At 43.3% G+C, this 22,043-nt stretch overlaps 1 protein-coding gene across 9 annotated transcripts in view; it reads left to right on the top strand.

The window, feature by feature from the left end:
• The window catches only part of slx4ip (SLX4 interacting protein), a 179,824-nt gene that overhangs the window by 137,635 nt on the left and 20,146 nt on the right, over window positions 1-22,043 (top strand). For all 9 annotated transcript variants that reach the window (XM_069931867.1, XM_069931865.1, XM_069931864.1 and 6 more), the window contains one exon: window positions 21,761-21,867. In XM_069931867.1, the coding sequence (XP_069787968.1) occupies window positions 21,761-21,867 (107 nt within the window). The remainder of the gene's footprint in view (window positions 1-21,760; window positions 21,868-22,043) is intronic.

Genomic DNA, 22,043 nt, shown 5'->3' with positions numbered 1-22,043 from the left:
TGCTCCACGGTTTTAAATTTGTAATCAAGCAATTCACATATAAATAAAGTCCACATTCCAGCTTTTATTTGAGATTATATGTATATGTTTTGGTTTGACCATGTAGAACAGTGGTTCTCAACCTTTTTCTTTCCACTCACATACCACTTTAAGAAATCCCTATGCCATTGGTTCTCTGTGATTAGTAAGGATTACTTAAGGTGGTATGTGAGTGGGAAGGGAAGGTTGAGAATCATTGCTCTAGACCAAATTGTTTCTGAAATATTTTGCTTGAGAAAAATTGTCGTTGGCACATTTCCTTTGGAGTTATGAAACCATCAGCCCCCCCACATCTCCATCGGGCACACAAAACTCAAAACGGTCAACCAGTTTACCTATCTCGGCTGCACCATTTCATCAGATGCAAGGATCGACAATGAGATAGACAACAGACTCGCCAAGGCAAATAGCGCCTTTGGAAGACGACACAAAAGAGTCTGGAAAAACAACCAACTGAAAAACCTCACAAAGATAAGCGTATACAGAGCCGTTGTCATACCCACACTCCTGTTCGGCTCCGAATCATGGGTCCTCTACCGGCACCACCTACGGCTCCTAGAACGCTTCTACCAGCGTTGTCTCCGCTCCATCCTCAACATCCATTGGAGCGCTTTCATCCCTAACGTCGAAGTACTCGAGATGGCAGAGGTCGACAGCATCGAGTCCACGCTGCTGAAGATCCAGCTGCGCTGGATGGGTCACGTCTCCAGAATGGAGGACCATCGCCTTCCCAAGATCGTGTTATATGGCGAGCTCTCCACTGGCCACCGTGACAGAGGTGCACCAAAGAAAAGGTACAAGGACTGCCTAAAGAAATCTCTTGGTGCCTGCCACATTGACCACCGCCAGTGGGCTGATAACGCCTCAAACCGTGCATCTTGGCGCCTCACAGTTTGGCGGGCAGCAACCTCCTTTGAAGAAGACCGCAGAGCCCACCTCACTGACAAAAGGCAAAGGAGGAAAAACCCAACACCCAACCCCAACCAACCAATTTTCCCCTGCAACCGCTGCAACCGTGTCTGCCTGTCCCGCATCGGACTTGTCAGCCACAAACGAGCCTGCAGCTGACGTGGACTTTTTACCCCCTCCATAAATCTTCGTCCGCGAAGCCAAGCCAAAGAAAAGAAAGATGAAACCATCCATGAAATTAATCAATTAGATATGATTAAAACAGTGGTTTTCAAACTTTTTCTTTCCACCCACATGCCACCTTTTGGTAATCCTAAGGTTTGGGCAATGTCTCTTACTGTTTTATTCTTGTGTTTCTGCCTCATAATGGCTTCTTTGGTGTTCGTTAGCACAACTTTGGTCTTCATATTGAAAAATGCCACTACAGAGGTCAAAAGCTTTGAAGCAAACGTAGCTCTCTTATACCTGCTCCAATGAGCAATTAAACATACTTGAGTACTCACAAACAGCCATGAAGCCAAATGTCCCAAACATCATGGTACCTGAAATAAGGGAGCTATTATAAAAAGTGCTGTAATTTCTCCACGGTCAAACAAAAATGTATAATAATTACCTTGAATAAAATCTAGAATATGCACTTTAATTACGTGAATTGTTTGATTATAAATTTAAAACTGTGGAGCACGGGAAAACTAAAGGAAAACCGTGTCTTTGTCCCAAACATTATGGAAGGCACTGTATATAACTAGTGTTTCAGGCCTGAACCCTTCAAAATTTGTGTGAAAAGCAGGCAGGCGCCTAAATAAAAAGGCAGGGGGTGGAGGGAAGAAAGGGAAGCCTATTATCACAGTGTCTGCAGATTTTCATGTTTCACACTTAATTAATATAAATATCTACCAGAATTGTATTTTCAAGTAATTCATAATTGGGAATAAAAAAAAATGAAACTATATTTAATTGCTGTTTTTTTTATTTTTGTCTAATCATTTTTCTCCTTCTCTGAAAGCCACGTTGCTGTGTTGGGGATTTCCACGAGCGTCATTTCCATTCTGGATGTTGCGAAATGTCTGTTCTTAATGTATGAACTCACACCTTCATGTTTATTCAACACTAATGGCTTTGGAGATCCCACCTAATATTTGTGGGGCTTTGGAGATCCTGCCTAATATTTGTGGATTCTCCTTTGGTTCTTCATGTATTAAGTGTTACTTGGCAAAGAGATAATAGAAGCAAAAGACTCCGAATTCCCAGTGAATTATCCAATTGTCTCAACGCATTAAGTAGGGGATTAGTACCCTCATTTCCTTCCCCCATATAAAAAATCCCTTAATCGCTTGCATGAATCTGGGATTTTTCTTTCTCTGTCATTTATCAAGCATTTGGTCTGAAATATTAATAACTTTGTTATTAATATTAACATTAATACCTAATATTTTACCAATGATTTTATCTCCTTTGGTCAAAGGTGGTTTTTATTCAGGTGGCATGGATAGCGCAGTGGTTAGCTCAACACCTTTACTGGGCCAACGGTCGGGACCGGGGTTCGAATCCTGCTCTGTCTGTGAGGAGTTTGTACGTTCTCCACATGTCTGCGTGGGTTTTCCCCGGGGGCTCTGGTTTTCTCCCGCTGTTTGAAACGCACTGGGGGTGTAGATTAATTGGGTGTAAATTGGGCAGCAAGGACACATGGGTCAAAATGGCCTGTTACTGTTCTGTATTGTACTTGTCAGTATTTTAAATCAAGTTGAGCTGAGGGGGTTCTGAAAGCAGGTCACTACTGCCAAATTATAGTCACAGATCCCTTGGCCCAACTTGTCCATGCTGACCCAGTTGCCCATCTAACCTTGTCTCATTTTCCTCAAATCTTTCCTATCCATGTACCTACCCAAAAAAAATTAAATTATTATCACATCAGCTGTTGATCTAGGGCTTCACAGCCCTAGAAACGGGCCCTTCTATTCTAATCATTCCCAATCAGAGTTTCCATGAGGATTTTCACATAATCCATTGCCTCTTTGGCATTTTTGAAAAATTTCTTATCCCCTCCTGGACTTTATTTTCAAGGTGCAGGATGATGGAGGGCATACTTTATCCTCTTTCAAAACCTTTTTGACTGGATCAAATTCTTTCCTGCAACTAACAAGTGTCACACTAATATCAGGGAGAAAGAACACCCTATCCCCCTTCCACACTACAGGACCTTTTCTCTCTTTCGCTCTCTCACCACTGCCTGTAAAATTCACTCCCTGTCCTGGTAGTGAAGGAGCTTGACAAGGATCAAGTGGACTTTTGACCTGGACCCAAACCTGGGCGAGGGGCTGGAGACTGGTGGGATCTCTTAATTTCCAAATTGCCAATTTTGTTCCCTCCCAGCACCTCGAGAATCCACTTTTTAAAGAAACCCACTGGATCTTTCCCCTCTCCCCCCCCCCCCCACCAAATGTGCTCCCTCACCCCAACCATCTTTATATTATTTCTTCTATTTTAATTTTCCAAAGTGTTTATCTTTTCCCAGTGTTTTTTTCTCCTTCTCCCATGCGTCCCACTCGCTCTCATATGATATCTATATCCATCCCCCAACCCCTATCTTGAGTAATGAGATAAGAAACAACCCATCCTGCCAGGTAAATAAAGAAGAAAATGAATTGGGGTTATGGCACAGATAACGTGTGTTTTATTTTTTATTTTTATTTTTATTGTTTATCCCAGTGGTTCTCAACCTTTTTCCACTCACGTTCCACTTTAAGTGATCCCTATACTATTGGTGCTCTATGATTAGTAAGGGATTGCCTAAAGTGGTATGTGAGTGGGAAGGGAAGGTTGAGAATCACTGGTCAAGACCTGATTGTTACTGAAATATTTTGCTTGAAAAAAACTGTCATTGGCCCATTTCCTTTGTAGTTATGAAATCGTGCACATAATGAGTCATTTAGGTACAATTAAAACAGTGGATTTCATACTTTTTTCTTTCCACCCACATACCACCTTAAGCAATTCCTTAAAAATCACAGAGCACCTATGGCATAGGCATAACTGTCATGTGATTGGAAAGAAAAAAGGTTGAGAACCATTAGTTTATCCTTTACCCTTTATGGTTTATTTAACACCCGGGGTTCTTGAACTTTGAGGAAGGTCGTGGATCCCGTCTAGTCTGTTTTTCTTATGTAAATGTGTGTTTGTATAAGTTGAGGAAGTGGGGTGGGGGGGGGGGGTAAGAAAATATTTTGTATTGTTTGGATTTGCATGAGTCTTTGAAAATTAAATATTCAAAAAAAAGTAGAAAATGTAATATTACATCAAATTTTGTATTTGACCTCATGATTTTATAAATCTCTGAGGTCCCACTTTAGCCTTCTATTCTTCAGTGTGAAAAGACCATAACCTCATAACCCTAGTAACCTCCTCCCCATTCTTTTTTCTCTTCTCCCTCTCCCCCCCCACTTGCTTTTCCCAATCCCCCTGACTCCTTTCCCTTCCTTCTCTTTCCCCTGCTCATCACAAACACCTTCCTTCCTTTCTCCTATCAGAGAACATCTGTCTTGGCCCTCTGCCCTTTCCCCTGATCACCTCATCTTTTTTTTCCCTCTCCCACCTGTATTCAACTACCATCTGCCAGTCTATGCTCCTCCTCCACCACCCCCCACCCCCACCCGGTTCTTGCTATTCCTAATGAAGGGTTTTAGGCTAAAAAGGTAGACTGTCTATTGGGTTCCATGTTTGTGGCCTGACCCACAGTTCTTCCAGCACTTTGTGTGTTGCTCCAGTTTTATAGCATCTGCAGGCTCGTTTACACCCAATGAGTACTTTGATCTTGTGTTGAACTCGAGTTAAGTTATTCAAACCTCTTTAAGGTGGAACCCTCAGTAGAAGTCTTCTTTCATCAGTGAGTGGGCAGAAATTTGAGATCTGTTAACTGGCGTCCCATATTGCCTTTATTGTTTTTTGAAATCTTTTTTAATGACTGCTTCTGAGAACAGACAAAACCACAATGATGTGCTTTTACTCTGAGCTTAGTCAGAGAAGTTTTAAATTATCCATGTTGAGGAACAGTTGTAGTTGTGGCCAGCTATCTTTCAGAGAAACATAAATAAACTGAAATTACTTGATGATTGTTATGTCAGGCCTTCTCCAGATGGATGACTTCTCTTAACATCTCTTGTGTTATCCTTTATATCTTTTCTTTTATTCTAAAGATAGACAACATAGTAGGAAAAATCAGTTTGCTGATTAACACCCAAGGCAACAGGAGTTTTGGAACATACATCAGATGATGCTCTATATTTCATGATTAAACAGATTCCCAGTTATGGTGGTAAGGCTCTCTACCTCTGATCTTTGCAAATAAATGTAGAGCAATTGGTAATGTCACCCTTTCATGCTGGCACAAGGCCTGTGCTGAATTCAGCACTGGGCTTCATCTGCTTTCACTCACTGAGCTAAGAGGTTTGGTCATATGTATAGAAGCAGCTCACTAGTGCCGTTAATATGAGTTGCTATGATATCAACAGCTGCTCTCAGGGCATGATGAAAGCAGGGCTTTGAGGAAGCTGGCGCAGACTGCCAGAGGAATGAATGACGAAAGTCAAGTGCATGCTGACCCACTGAAATTTACATGGTCACTCAGAGCAATGCAATAACATCATTTAACCTGTGGAAGAACAATTGCAATTTTCAGAATTGAAAGTGTTAGTAATTCAGTGCCTTTCTTCACATTCCTTGACGATTTTTGGATTTAACCATATAACCATTTATGGAGCGGAAACAGGCCATGTCGGCCTTTCAAGTCCACACCGATTCACTAGAACAACTCCACTAGCGGCAAAATAAAGTTTTTTAAACAATTTAAAACATTTTAAATGATGTAATTAACAGGATAGGAAAGATGAAGCTAGTGAATTAGTTACCTCTGAATCATCAGAAGTATTTTACACTACATTTGCTACAAGGGCTTATAGGATTAATTACCACTGATTGAAGATTAGTCCTAGGAATCAAAACAGCAATAATTAAATTGGTGTTTCCTCCCTCCAAATAAGGTGGTTGCTCTAATGGCTTGCTACAAGTGTTGGTTGGGCTCCTAGACATTTACCATCAATGTAAATGATCTTGTCGACTTGGATACTGACCGGATGTTAAATAATCTTTTGTATGTACTAATTCCCCAAAGGTGGAAGTGGTAGTTATTTGAGCATCTTCCAGGACTAAATTAGTACAAGTTGAATCTGTTAGGTGCCAGTGAATAGAGGTACCAGTAATTAAATATAAACATTCTGGACAATTGTGAGGTGCTGTACTTTGGAAGAAAAGGTGTACAATTGTTATCCCAACAGCACTGATGTGCATACTGATCTGGGTGTCCAGATCCCTGAAAGTGGCCAAGCAGGTAGATAGGGTGATTAAAAACAGGACTATATTATGTTGGCCTTCATTGGATGGGGAATTGAGTATAAAAGTAAGGAAGTCATATTGCAGCTATATAAAACTTTGATTCGGCTGCACGTAGAATATTGTGTGTAATGCTGGTCACCCCATTACAGCAAGGATGTGGATGTTTTCGAAAGGATACTGAAGAAGGTTACTGGAATGTTGCTTGGTTTAGAAGGTATGAGCTATCAGGAGAAGTTGGATCCACTTGAGGTTCCACCTGGAGTGTCAGAGGCTGAGGGGTGACCTGATAGAAGTTTATAAAATGATGAGAGGCATTGATAGGATAGATAGAATCTTTTTGCCAGGGTAAAAATGTCACGTACTAGAGGACATGTATTTAAATGGGTTTGGTGAGGAGGACTGGGATGGATGGAGTCGAGCTTAAAGGATATTATGTGGAGCAAAATTTTATGTGCACAGAGAGATGACGCTGTGAATGGGCTATCATGAGTACTGGTGGAAATAGATACAATCTGAGCATTTAAGAGGTATCTAGATAGTCACATCCTTGTGCAGGGAAGTGGGGGGTAATTTAAGTCCAGTTTATTGTCATCTGATTATACAAGTACAACCCAACGAAACACAGTTCTCTGGTCTTCGGTGTAAAACATGCAGACACACAATCAGATATAACAGCATACAGTCAAACAATACATATGCAGGTCAAGTATTTCATCTATATAAATAAATATTGTTTTGTGAGTAACTGGATAATGAGTTTATTGTCATATGTCTTGTATAATGAGCACATGCATCATTTTTTTTCCACTTGTCTTCTTTGGCTTGGCTGTGTTTTAGTTTAATTTGGGCCTGGGCATTATTTGGCATGGATATGTTGACTGGAGGGCCTGTTCCTGTGCTGTACTGTTCTCATCTTCATGTTCTAAGTTCCAACAGGTCCAACAACATGAAGAACAGTGTGATAAATTTGCATTGATAATTGTAAGTCATATTCAAATTCCCCTTCCTTCCATGCCTTTGTCCTCCTCTTCCATTTGTGAATACAGCGTTGAGTCCCCAGTCCAATTTAAAATGACCTGACTGGTTTAATTGAATCATTTATTCTGTGTGGAAATGCCTGTCTATGCATTTTTACCAGTTGCCTCTGCTAAGTTTTGAATTAATTATACAGGGTGATCTGACTGGAGAAAAGTATACAGACCATTTTTAAAATACATTGACATTCACCATCTTGAAAGAAAATCAGAAGTGGTTACCATTAAACTGCCTCAAGTGGACATCTTTAAAGCAGTATTGAGTAATCGTTTTCAGAATGTCTAATTGGTGGAATCAGTAAGTGAATAATGAAAGCAGAGTTGGCTGCATGCAGTAATCATTGAATTCATAGGTAATGCATATTTAATATTCTACCTGTAGTGCAATAAAACATTGCAGGTGATTTGGAAATTTTGATCCTTGTACCCATTTTCATATCTTGTCTACTGCTTAGTCATATCATAATTCAACCATTGAAAAATTACCAGCATTAGTTTCCTCATGAAATATGTTGTAACAATGGTTGTTACTAATGCAAAGGCCATCTGAATAGGAGAGAGAACAATCAAATCAAGTTTATTGTCATCTGATTGCACAAGTACAACCTGACGAAACAGCATTCTCTGGTTCTCAGTGCAAATATTGCTCATTATACAAGACATATGACAATAAACTCATTATCCAGTTACTCACAAAACAATATTTATTTATATAGATGAAATACTTGACCTGCATATGTATTGTTTGACTGTATGCTGTTATATCTGATTGTGTGTCTGCATGTTTTACACTGAAGACCAGAGAACGGTGTTTTGTTGGGTTGTTTTTGTATAATCAGATGACAATAAACTGGACTTAAATTACCCCCCACAACCAAACAAGATAGCATACAGACAAACGATACAAATGTAGGACAAATACTTCATCTATACAAATAAACAAATATTGTTTTGTAAATATGAGTCTCAGATAGTTAGTGTGAGTAGTTCCTTTGGTCGTTCAGCGTTCTCACTGCCCGTGGGAAGAATCTGTTCCTCAGCCAGGTGGTGCTGGCTCCATATCTCTTTCCTGACGGGAGCAGTGGAAAGATGCTGTGTGTGGAGTGGAAGAGGTCCTCAATGATTTTACATGCCCTCTTCAGACAACCGTCCTGGAAGGTCACTTCGATGGACAGGATGGTGTGGAGGGAGACTCCAGTGAAGTCCAAGGAACTCGGTGCTCTCCATTTTCTCTGCCACAGAGTTGTTGATGTGTACTGGAGGTGGCCATTCCTGCTCCTCCTGAAGTCCACGATCATCTCAGGTTGTTATTCTCGCACCATTTCACAAAATTTTCCACCTCTTCTCTGTAGTGTGACTCGTTGTTGCTGATGCGGCCAACTACTTTTGTGTCATCTGCAAACTTGATGGCGCTGTTGGACTGGATCTGGTGATGCAGTCATGGGTCAGTAGCATGAACAGGAGCGGGCTGAGCCCATAGCCCTGAGGTGTGCCAGTGCTCAGTGTGGTGGTGCTCGACATCAAGAAGGTCACTCTCTTTGATTTTTGTTCCTTAACACAATGCATTGGAATTGAAATCCATGCAGAAAGAGTGTGCTGGAATCTGAGAATTTATTTTAGGCTGTTATATTAAGCAATCATCCCCTTCAAATAAAATATAATTTGGAATTTCTACCTAAAATTGACTGTTGTTTAACTTAAGAGTGGAGTGAAAACTTGATTTAAATTGTTTAACTTAAACTCTTCCTGCCTTCAACAGTAATTTGTATTGAAAACAGGGCAGTGGTGAGTTAAAGATTCCTTTACATTGTTTATTTTAAAGTTTAGAAGTTGCTGCAGTATTTAGTTAGATGTGAAGTGTGCATGCAGAGTTTGTTCTATCACCCTATTGCAGTAACTTCAATCAGTGGTAGCATTTTTTTTTGTTGCAGTGTCAGAAATTAACCAATTAATGCTGCAACAAGTCTTGGCTTGCTTTACATGAACATTAACTTCACAACCAAACATCATACAATTCTATTAATGCAGATTGACTGTAGCTTTGTGTAATCTGTAGATTTCCTTCTCTTCTGGATTTTTGTTATATTATTCCTTTCCCACTGCACTTGTAGTGGCCCACCATCCGAGTTGCGACCCGGCTCACAAAATGGCCGGTGAATGCAGCGATTGCGAAGAACCCGCAGGAAGCAACAGCCGTTGTCCTGCATGAGCTCCCACATGACGGGAAACAGCGGGCCACAGTGGGACCACCCGCCAGTTGGAGTCCAGCTCTGTGATGACGTCACACCTTTCGTCAGACAGAAAGTCAATATAAACAAAGATGGGAGAGTAATAAATTAGTCTTCAACCTCAACTCGACTGTGTGTGTTGTTCTTACTTCACACTTCACGTAGCACGCACGCTACATTGGTGATCCCGACAGGTCCAACCGGCAATTGGACCCAAAGATGACGGACAAAGCAGCTGTCCACCTGGACTCGCTCAAGCTGCCAACATTTTAGACTTTTCAGCCACACGTGTGTGGCTGAGGCCCAGTTCCACCTTCGACAGATCAACGCTGATGACATCCGCAGCTACTACATAGTGAGCTTGCTCGATCAGGACATGGCAGTGAGGGTCATCGATTTCCAACAGCAGCCTCCAGAGCAAGGCAAATACGGTGCCCTCAAAGAGTTTCGGGCTATCATGGCGTAAGTGCACTACCCATCTGCTGCGATTGGGTGGTTTGGGGGATGGGGTCCCATCCGCCCTCATAAGCAAGATGCTTGCACTTGCTGAGGGGCACAAGCCTTGCCTCCTCTTTGAGGAAATTTTCCTGGAGCAGCTGCCCAAGGATATCTGAATCTTGCTCACCGATGAGGACTTCAACAACCCAAGGAAAGTCGCAGCCCGGGCAGACGTACTCTGGAGAGCAAAGAAAGAAACTCAGTGGAACAGATCACCATGCCCTGACCCCAGCCGGCAACAAGATCACAGCAGACAAAGAGGCAAGTGGACCACCCCTTACCCAGCTATATTGCTATTATCATCAATGATGGGGTGCGGGGGCTCATTGATACCGCCCACCCTGTGCGTTTCTGGGAAATGCCATGGCCAACCGCTGTTAATGGCTGCAGCAGATGGCCAAGGTGACAGCTTCCTCCATGTGTGGGACTCTCTGTCGGGAAGATGGTTCCTTATGGACACCGGTGCCAAAATGTGTCCTTCTCCTCCCCTCTTCCCCCCCCCCCCAACCCCAAACAGCCTACAACACCCAGAACACCAAGCAGGGCCCAGCACAGAGGGCAGCAAGCAGCACCTCTATATGAACTTAAAGCACCTGCATCAATCCCATACAATTTGCTGGCCACCGATTTAAGTGGACTTTTACTGTCGTGGCAGTGGCGCAACCGCGCCTGAGAGCCAATTTCCTGCACACCCACTGCTGCTGGTAGACTTGAAAGGGCAGTGTTTGGTGCATGTCAGAACTTTTCAAACAAGGCCCCTGGGGGAAGCCAAACTACTGACCCCCCATCTCGACTCTGTCTGACGATGCCTACACATGTATCCTAGCGGAAATCCCTGCAATCGTGGCTCCGCAATTCTCGGAACCAAAGCATGGGTTAAGCCACCACATCCTCACAGAGGGCCCCCACTCCATGCCAGGGTGCACTACCTCCCCCCCCCCAAAAAAAACTTGCCCTCGCCAAAGAGGAATTTAAGAAAATGGAGTTGTGGATAGCGCAGTGGTCAGACAACTCCTGGACATCCTCCCTGCAAGTGGTTCCGAATGCAGCAGGAGGGTGGAGGCCATGTGGTGATTACTGATGCCTTAATGAGGCCACCACACCAAACAGATACCCCGTACCCAATATCCAAGACTTTACTGCTAACTTACAAGGGCACAGGTATTTTTAAAGGTCGATTTAATCAAGGGTTATCATCAAATCCAAATGCAGCCCTGACCAACACCACCCTTCTGGGTCACCCCAGGCCAGAGGCACCGACCGCCCTCATGGTGGACACCTCCAGCACAGCAGTCGAGCAGCTGATCCACAGGCAATAGCAGCCTCTAGCCTTTTTTGGCAGGCACCTCCAGCCACCTGAACTTAAATTCAGCACCTTTGACCGGGAACTATTGACGCTGTACCTGGTGGTCAGGCACTTCCGCTACTTTCTGGAAGGCAGGCAATTCAAGGTCTTCACAGACCACAAACCACTGACTTTCACTTTCCACAAAGTGTCTGACCCATGGTCGGCCAAGCAGCAGAGGCACCTTTCCTATGTGTCTGAATTCACCACGGACATCCAGGACATCACTGGCAAGAGCAACATGTTGGCCAATGCACTCTCCTGTCTGGCCATCGAGTCCGTCCATTCCCTATCCCAGGGCATAGACTATTCAGCCCTAACCAAGGCAAAACATGATGACCCTGAGATCCCGATGTATAGGACGGCACTTTCCAAGCTGTGACTGGAGGATGTTGTCATCTCCCCGGCAACCAGACGCTGCTCTGTGTCATCTCCACTGGAACCCCCCCCCCCCACCCATCCGTCGTGCCATAGCATGATGAAGGCTGGTCTTCAGCGCGGTGAACAATTTGGCGCATCCAGCCATCGGATACACGGTAAAGATGGTGGCCAGCAGGTTTGTCTGGCACGGGCTCCACAAACAGGTCATTCAGTGAGCCAAGACCTGTACGCTCTGCCAGGTGTCAAGGTGAAAACTCACAATAAAGCACCTCGCCAGACTTTTGAGCCAGCGCGGCGTAGGTTCAACCACGTCCATATTGACATCATGGGGCTGCTGCTGGTTTCCCATGGGGCAAGATACCTCCTCACTATGGTTGACCGTTCCACGAGGTGGCCGGAGGCAGTCCCAATGTCCGAAACGACCACAGAGACTTGCGCCGGGGGCACTAATGAACACCTGGGTGTCTAAGTTCACCGATCCAAAACTTCTCAACTCCAACAGGGGTGTGCAATTTACCTCGGGGCTCTGGGCGGCACTGGCCAAAGTGTTGAGAACCCAACTCCACAATACCAAGGCAAATTACCCACAGGCCAGCAGGTTGGTGGATCAGTTCCACAGATACTTAAAAGCTGTCCTGATGCCCTGGCTCAAGGGACCCAACTGGGCAGATGAACTGCCTTGGGTCCTTCTGGGGATGTGCACCGCGCCGAAAGAGGACTTTAATGCCTCCGCAGCAGAAGTGGTCTACGGTGCACCCTTAGTAATTACGGGAGAGTTCTTGGCTGCCGTCAAGGATCGGAAACCCCCATGGTGACACTGAAATAGCTGAGGGAAAGACTGGTTACCGTAATCCCTCCATAGCCACAGCCGCACAGCCAGCCCAAATCTTTCGTCCCCAAAGAATGTACACCTGTGAATATGTTTTTGTGCGTCGGGGAGCGCACCGGGAACCACTCCAATGGCCATATGAGGGTTCGTACAGGATTGTCAGGCATAATGGGTCAATGTGTGTATTGGATTGCTGGCAAAGAGGAGACCATATAACCATATAACAATTAAAGTACAGAAACAGGCCATCTCGGCCCCTCTAGTCCGCACCGATAAAATGCCAAAGGTAGAATAAATGAATTTTTGTAATATGATTGGAGTGATTCACAAATTCATCTAGAGGTCAGTAAGAGTACAGTAAAACTGAGGGAATCTAAAATAACATCCTATGTGACTGAATCTGTCCCCCATCTTTCTTCTCAATCAACTCTACTTCTGACACAGTGGATATCATGATCAATTCTCTTCAAACATCACTCCCCGGCAACCAGCGGAGTGAAAGCTCGATGACTTCTTCCTATCTAGTCATAGACAGAGAGTCACAAACATTTGGTGTCCTTCCCCTTCATGCACCACTGTTGTTTGGTCCCAAAGAACGAGGCCTTGGCATACTCTTACTTCTCATCTACATTTGTCCTGTACCAAACTGCCCCACTGACTGAATAAACAAACAAAAAATGACCTTCACCCTCAACCTCCTGAAACTGGCTCATGTAGACATTAGACAGCCAGTCGAGACTCGGGCCCCCACAGCGGCAACAGACACTCCGATTGTCGGTTCTGGGGTGGAGGGTCATGTAGCAACCCACGAACTGAGTCGCGACTCGGCTCACAAAATGGCCGGCGAACACAGTGATAGCGAGGGCCCCGCAGGGACCAACTGCTGTCGTCCTGCATGACCTCCCGTACAGTGGGAAACAGCAGGAACGCCAGCCATTTGGAGGCTGGCGCTACGATGATGTCACTCCTATCGTCAGAGACAGGGAGTGAATATAAACAGAGCTGGCAGAGCAATAGATCAGTCTTTGACCTCGATAAGACTGTGTGTATCGTTCTTACTCCACAGTTAGTGTAGCACGCACACTACAGATTATTATTTATTTTCTAGCCTTTCGTCGTTCTTCGCCACTCCATGGTTTTGTCCTTTCCTTGTAGATCCAGCTAGAAATGTATGATTATTTTGATTTTCAGCCTGTGCTTCAATCACTGTTAGGAATTTACCATCCAGATAGAGATTATAAGTGTGTGGAAAATGTAAGCAAATAAATCTTTTGAAGAATATTTATTATTTAAAATGTTGCTAATATATTCATTATATAAACTGTGAGATTGTTTTAATTGAATGTCTTGGCAAAGATGTGGACTAATTTTGCAAAGAATATTTATTTTGAGTTTTTGTATTATGGAGTTGTGTGCGCTTGTACTTTTAATTCAGCTTTTGTATTATTTGGTGTGTTGTTGGTCATTTTAGAAGATGTTTTGTTTTTATTGCCTTGCCAATAGATCCGTTGCTTTGCCTATTTACAACTTAATACTTTTTACCTTTGTGTTCCAGAGTTTGCTGTCAGATATCAGGTTTAGGTACATTTGGTTAAAGGACATAATAGTCCTCATTAAGATCTTGTAACCTCTCTGCTAAGAGCTTCTAATTTGCCCAATGCATATGCAATGTTATGTGTCAGTGCAAAGTGAATTCCTAATGTTCAACAACTGATGACACAAACCTGATTTCCCAAGTACTTGAAATAATTTACACCGACTTTATTTAAAGCACCGACCAATGTCAACAACATACACTTGGTAACAGTAGAGATTGAAATACTTATTTTATTATCCCTTGTACTTTAAAATTAAAACTATTTAAAACTATATTTTAAAAAAAGCTGTTTCAGGGCCAAATGATTTTCCAGACAACAAATGATAATAAATGCTTCAACCTATGCAGTGGGACTCGTTCACTAAAAAAAAATTAAATTTACATTAGTTCCAGTGATTTTAGTTTGATTCCTTTAGGGAAGACTGCAAACAGCTCAACTTGTTAAGGGCCTTTGGATCTCTGACAGCAGCTTCAACATTGCTTTATTAAAATACAAAATTAGCTCATTTTTCTATGAAGTACTGACAGCAAAAAAAAACAGAAACTTTGTCCTTTTACTAATGTAAAATCTGGGCTATTGTGGCATTTTCATTTGTATGTTTGGGGTGAACTCTATTAAATCAAGTGAATTTGATGACAAAGTTGCTAGTGGATTTTGTAGGCTAAATTCTTTTGTTTTAGTGACCTTGAAGGAATTATTCTACTCCCATTTGAACCAATTTTAACATTTCTGTTGGTATTGAGAATTTTGAAGAATTTAAGAGATTAAGAGATTTCAAATGAATTTGTGGTGCCATATAGCATAATTGACACAAATGAAACCAATGCTGCTGGATGTCTTTAATTACTGTTTTTTTTTATTTTATTTCATCTTTGTTTTCAGTGGAAATATATCTCTTTTGAATAGATTGCAACCATGGATTTGGCTTAGTTACAAATAATCTTTAAAAATATGTAAAATATCACTAGGGGAAAATGATACAATTGAGGTTTATGTGATGGAGAATTGTATGGCTTTAAAAATAGATGCTGACCCCCTAATTATGAGATCTAATATTTAGCACATTGCAGTTGTTATTATCATTCTAAGTAAAAATAGAACTTTAATCAGAACAATGCATTCCTTTTGATCAACAAATATTTGTGCCTGTCATTATACTCTTCTTCTTAAAGATGCTTAATTGTTCTTTAGCAGAAAGATTACAACAACTAAAATGTTTGTGAAGCAGTTGATAAAATTCTAATTTCGTTTATGCTTTCACCATTTTAAACAGTCTGATTAAGCTTGAGGAGGATCACAAGATGTACATCCCCATTCAATGATGGCTTGGATTTGCATTCTGTGTCATGTCCTTTGACTTCCCTTGCAACAGCTTCCCTTTGTGGCTCATTTCCAGCCTGAGGGAGCCAACATAATTCCTTCAGTAGAATTTTCAGCAGGTTCCCACAGTGTCAAGGGCTGACTCATTCTTTAGCCTTTTAATTGAACAATTCTGTATCTATTTTGTGTGTTTGTGACCTGTTTTGTTTTAAAACTACTCTGGGGAATAGGGAGAGAGAAATATTTAGGACTTTCTCAAACTGTGATCACTTGTTTCAAGGATTTGTGTTAATTAACCCTTTCAGAATAGTAAAGTTGCAACAGGATTTCACATTTATTATTTATTCCAGTAAGAAAGTATCGTATCAAATAAAAGTTTGTTTTCATTTCATGAAAAAATGTTTGAAAAGTTGATGGCAAGCTCTGGAAAAGAGTATTTATGAATTAGAATAACGTTTACAATAGACTAGGAGAAGATCTCATGAAAAATGTGGGTTTGTGAGTTGTTGAATGTTGACAGTTTCCTGCAACTTATGTAGAAAAATAATGGAATTATTGGCTTAGCCATGTAGTATAAAATCCTGCACTCCTTGGCATGATGTGCAATAGATATCAGATAGCAGGTCATTTCCTTTCCGGGTGCAGTTGGGAGTCAAATGAACATATGTGTATGCACTTCTGATTTAGATCCTAGTGGATGTTACAGTGGTGAAGCCATTAGTAGCTACTATACACCACATAATTGTGTGTATTCATTGGGATGTCAGGGAGTATAATATAGCATCTGCGTTGTATTTTGTACTTAAACAACACCAGGTAGTAGAACACATTTAAGTGACAATAAATACTCCTCCCTACTTCCTATTCTTTGGCTTGGCTTCGCGGACGAAGATTTGTGGAGGGGGTAAATATCCACGTCAGCTGCAGGCTCGTTTGGCTGACAAGTACGATGCGGGACAGGCAGACGCGGTTGCAGGGGAAAATTTGTTGGTTGGGTTTTTCCTCCTTTGTCTTTTGTCAGTGAGGTGGGCTCTGCGGTCTTCTTCAAAGGAGATTGCTGCCCGCCGAACTGTGAGGCGCCAAGATGCACGGTTTGAGGCGGTATCAGCCTACTGGCGGTGGTCAATGTGGCAGGCACCAAGAGATTTCTTTAGGCAGTCCTTGTGCCTCTTCTTTGGTGCACCTCTGTCATGATGGCCAGTGGAGAGCTCGCCATATAACACGATCTTGGGAAGGCGATTGTCCTCCATTCTGGAGACGTGACCTACCCAGCGGAGTTGGATCTTCAACAGCGTGGATTTGATGCTGTCGGCCTCTGCCATCTCGAGTACTTCGACGTTCGGAGCCGAACAGGAGTGTGGGTATGACAACGGCTCTGTATACGCTTATCTTTGTGAGGTTTTTCAGTTGGTTGTTTTTCCAGACTCTTTTGTGTCGTCTTCCAAAGGAGCTATTTGCCTTGGCGAGTCTGTTGTCTATCTCATTGTCGATCCTTGCATCTGATGAAATGGTGCAGCCGAGATAGGTAAACTGGTTGACCGTTTTGAGTTTTGTGTTCCCGATGGAGATGTGGGGGGCCTGGTAGTCATGGAGAGGAGCTGGCTGATGGAGGACCTCAGTTTTCTTCAGGCTGACTTCCAGGCCAAACATTTTGGCAGTTTCCGCAAAACAGGACGTCAAGCGCTGAAGAGCTGGCTCTGAATGGGCAAATAAAGCGGCATCGTCTGCAAAGAGTAGTTCACGGACAAGTTGCTCTTGTGTCTTGGTGTGAGCTTGCAGGCGCCTCAGATTGAAGAGACTGCCATCCGTGCGGTACCGGGTGTAAACAGCGTCTTCATTGTTGAGGTCTTTCATGGCTTGGTTCAGCATCATGCTGAAGAAGATTGAAAAGAGGGTTGGTGCGAGAACGCAGCCTTGCTTCACGCCATTGTTAATGGAGAAGGGTTCAGAGAGCTCATTGCTGTATCTGACCCGACCTTGTTGGTTTTCGTGCAGTTGGATAACCATGTTGAGGAACTTTGGGGGGCATCCGATGCGCTCTAGTATTTGCCAAAGCCCTTTCCTGCTCACGGTGTCGAAGGCTTTGGTGAGGTCAACAAAGGTGATGTAGAGTCCTTTGTTTTGTTCTCTGCACTTTTCTTGGAGCTTCCTATAGTCCTCTCCCAAATCCCCATCCACTTCATCTAGAGCAATATAAACAACACAAAACATTCACTGTTGAGCACCTCTATCAAAATGAAAATGAGAAGCAAAAAAAGTCCTTTCAGAACCATTGAATGTTCATGGATCCCACCAACTCCTGCTCTCCCATTACTTCCATAACTGCATGCCCTCCTGTCAAGCTCAACACATCTAAGTTGCCTTCTTCAGCCTCTGGTTCTGAACCTTGGTGGCCCTTTGAGAACCCTGCTCGCTATTGGCCCCCACATGAATCCCAGACCCAATATCTGCTTTCCACAAGCTGGTCACCAGCAGCCTGGAGCTTGTGTGAGTCCATCGGCTGCCAAGCCCACCACTGGTCCACTGCTATGGTATCCTATTCTGCAGCTGTAGACTGATAGGGATAAATAAGAACACCCACAAAGTAACTGAGGTATGATCTTGTGTCCTCTGAGCATGATTACTGGCATTGAAATCCACAGCTAACTCCTCTCACTGCCTTTCAATAGTATGTCTGGAAACTGTCCTGTTGTGACAGAGCATCAGTCCTTGGGTCCACCTCTTCTCTCAAATGCTCATTTAGGTTCAGAAACCCACTCTATCTTGGGTTCAGCTATTCTTCATTGGCCTGGTGCTCTGATTCACTCCCACAGAACACTTCTCTTTTAAGAGGTGTATGCTAACATTAACTGATGCAGGCAATTCATAATCTTTGGCTTCCTTGAGAAGCCCTGCAGCCAATCAACTAATTATGCTGACTGCAGACAGAAATTATTATAATGAGTGTGATGCTGGCATGTTGCCTGTATTGCAATCAGTACATGTCGGTTAATAACTTCTAGTGATCTTCATGACTGTTCTCAGGTATCCATCGCTAACCGCAATATTTTGATGGTTTAGTTACACGTTATGTTGCCAAATCTCATGTTATATTATTGTTGCTATCTTGCAGATCCTAAAAAATATCTTCACCTTTGCATTTGTTTAAAAAAATTAGTGATAGAGTTTGGGGATAGCCTTCTGTGGAGGTCAATAGATACTCAAGGTCACTCTGCTAAGGTGTGCCTTGTGATTATGTCACTGAATTAATCCATTTTAGCTGAGGCATATGCTATTATACAAGTCAGAATCTTTTTTGATATGTTCAAGAGACCCAAATCTTCACTGTTTTCCTATTTGAATCCTTCACGATTGAGGTCAGAACAGATTCAATTCACTTCTGAATGAACCTAGTTTGCCAGCACAAAGTTATCTACTAATTGTTCATTCAGTGATCATCTCTTTCTGAGACCATATACGGGATGGCTGATAGTCGAAATGGGAATGCCCATTTGATCTGGAATTGATGTGCCTAACTATGCCTCATTTAGTGGTTTATCAACACTTTTTTTTCCAACATAAATAATTATTGTGGCTGAAATTTGAGATGATTGCATTGAAAGTAAAACCATTTATTCTTATTGATATACCTTATTGCATTATTTAAAAAAAAAGTTTAATTATTCCCTAAACACGAGTTAAATTCTTTGAAGATAGTGGAAATGTGAACATTGGGATTGGCTGGGTCTTTCTAGTGCATCTGATTTAGCAGAGAAGAGGTTGAGTATTTAAAAACCGAACATGTTTTTTTAGCACTGACATGACATCACAAGTGGAAAAAATTCAACACTTTACTTGCCCATGTGGGGCTGTGGTGCTCTATTGGAGCCAGTTTGATTACAATAACAGTAAAAAGGAAACAAAATCTTTGCTTCTGAAGATGCCAAACAGAGCTGGGTCCAAGTCTTCAGCATCAGCTGCAGCCAGAGTTGGTAAAGGCGACTCCATTCTCAACATCGCGTGTGGTGCTGTCTGCATCGAAGAAGTCGCCTCGGGCTCCCAGGCAGGAGTGGGGACCATAGTCGAGGACATGAAGCGGCAGCGGGGAGGTGTCTGAATTGGCGGAGGCGGTGGGGAGGTGTTGGGACCAGTGGCAGCGGTAGGGAGGTGTCGGGACTGGCAGCGACGGTGGAGAGGTGTTGGGACTGGCGGCGGCAGTGGAGGTATTGGGACTGGTGGCGGTGGTAGAGAGGTGTCAGGATCGGTCGGAGGTGGGGTGGTGTCGGGACTGACGGCGATGGTGGGGAGCTGTTGGGACCAGTGGTAGCGGTGGGGAGGTGTTGGGACCGGTGGTGACGATAGGGGGGTGTTGGGACTGGCACCCACATGAATCCTGACAGCAGTGGGGAGGTGTTGGGATTGGCGGCGGTGGGCAGGTATTGGGACCGGTGGTTGCGGTGGGGAGGTTTTGGGGACTGGTGGCAGAAGTGGGTAGGTGTGAAGGACCAGTGGCGGTGGGCAGGTATCTTCTTTTGTAACTACTAAACATGTGAATTTTCCACTTGTGGTGTCATATCGGCGCTCAAAAAGCCTGCCTTTATTTGTTGTTGTTGTTTAACTGTTGATACAAGTATTCTGCTGACATTATTGTACTCCTTAGTTCCATTCTTCCAAAATCCGAAAATCAAAAAATGTCAGGTCCCAAGCATTTCAGATAAGGGGTAACTCGACCTGTACCGTACAGCTAGTGTTGCCAACGCTCGTTCAGTTGTCTTGGGGAAATAAAAGACACAGCGTAATAAATATGTAGATCCCACACAAGTTATCACATTCAATTGCATTTATTGCAGAAGTAATTTTTTAAAAATCATTCAACAATCCTTTATTTCTGCCTAAAATCCCCATAATAATGACCAGTGGTCTTGATCATTCCTGACCTGAGAGTGCTAAACTTTTACTCCAGATGATTCATAGAAAGGACTTCATTTTCTGTATGGTTCTACGGTACATAGTGCAGAATGAAAGACCCCAACAATGAAGATGCTGTTTACATCCGGTACCGCACGGATGGCAGTCTCTTCAATCTGAGGCGCCTGCAAGCTCACACCAAGACACAAGAGAAACTTGTCCGTGAACTACTCTTTGCAGACGATGCCGCTTTAGTTGCCCATTCAGAGCCAGCTCTTCAGCGCTTGACGTCCTGCTTTGCGGAAACTGCCAAAATGTTTGGCCTGGAAGTCAGCCTGAAGAAAACTGAGGTCCTCCATCAGCCAGCTCCCCACCATGATTACCAGCCCCCCCACATCTCCATCGGGCACACAAAACTCAAAACGGTCAACCAGTTTACCTATCTCGGCTGCACCATTTCATCAGATGCAAGGATCGACAATGAGATAGACAACAGACTCGCCAAGGCAAATAGCTCCTTTGGAAGACTACACAAAAGAGTCTGGAAAAACAACCAACTGAAAAACCTCACAAAGATAAGCGTATACAGAGCCGTTGTCATACCCACACTCCTGTTCGGCTCCGAATCATGGGTCCTCTACCGGCACCACCTACGGCTCCTAGAACGCTTCCACCAGCGTTGTCTCCGCTCCATCCTCAACATCCATTGGAGCGCTTACATCCCTAACGTCGAAGTACTCGAGATGGCAGAGGTCGACAGCATCGAGTCCACGCTGCTGAAGATCCAGCTGCGCTGGATGGGTCACGTCTCCAGAATGGAGGACCATCGCCTTCCCAAGATCGTGTTATATGGCGAGCTCTCCACTGGCCACTGTGACAGAGGTGCACCAAAGAAAAGGTACAAGGACTGCCTAAAGAAATCTCTTGGTGCCTGCCACATTGACCACCGCCAGTGGGCTGATAACGCCTCAAACCGTGCATCTTGGCGCCTCACAGTTTGGCGGGCAGCAACCTCCTTTGAAGAAGACCGCAGAGCCCACCTCACTGACAAAAGGCAAAGGAGGAAAAACCCAACACCCAACCCCAACCAACCAATTTTCCCCTGCAACCGCTGCAATCGTGTCTGCCTGTCCCGCATCGGACTTGTCAGCCACAAACGAGCCTGCAGCTGACGTGGACTTTTTACCCCCTCCATAAATCTTCGTCCGCGAAGCCAAGCCAAAGAAGAAGTGCAGAATGAAAAACAATTGTTATTTTAGAAATAGTTTACCTTTTTTTAATTAAATGCCTTGTTTCTTTCATAGGGTGATAAGCTTGGAGCTTCAGAATACTTTGCTGATGAATCGGAAATAAAAGAGCTTTGCAATATCTCTAGCTCAACCCAGAAGAAGAAAGAAGCTTTGAAGCATATGTATGTATTACCACGTTTGGACAAATATTGTTCCCTGACTATAAAATGTCTGGCCTTTTGCAAAAAGGAACATTAATTTATGTAACATTAAACTTTCAAAAATCTGTGTCGGTTGAACCAGCATTTTCTAGTTATTATATTTGCAAGATTAACTTTTTGTTATAAAAGTAACCCAA

Source organism: Narcine bancroftii, chromosome 4, assembly GCF_036971445.1.
Source record: "Narcine bancroftii isolate sNarBan1 chromosome 4, sNarBan1.hap1, whole genome shotgun sequence".
Taxonomy (NCBI): Eukaryota; Metazoa; Chordata; class Chondrichthyes; order Torpediniformes; family Narcinidae; genus Narcine; species Narcine bancroftii.
The sequence above is the reverse complement of the archived record's forward strand: the minus strand, read 5'-3'. Positions and strand labels throughout refer to the sequence as shown.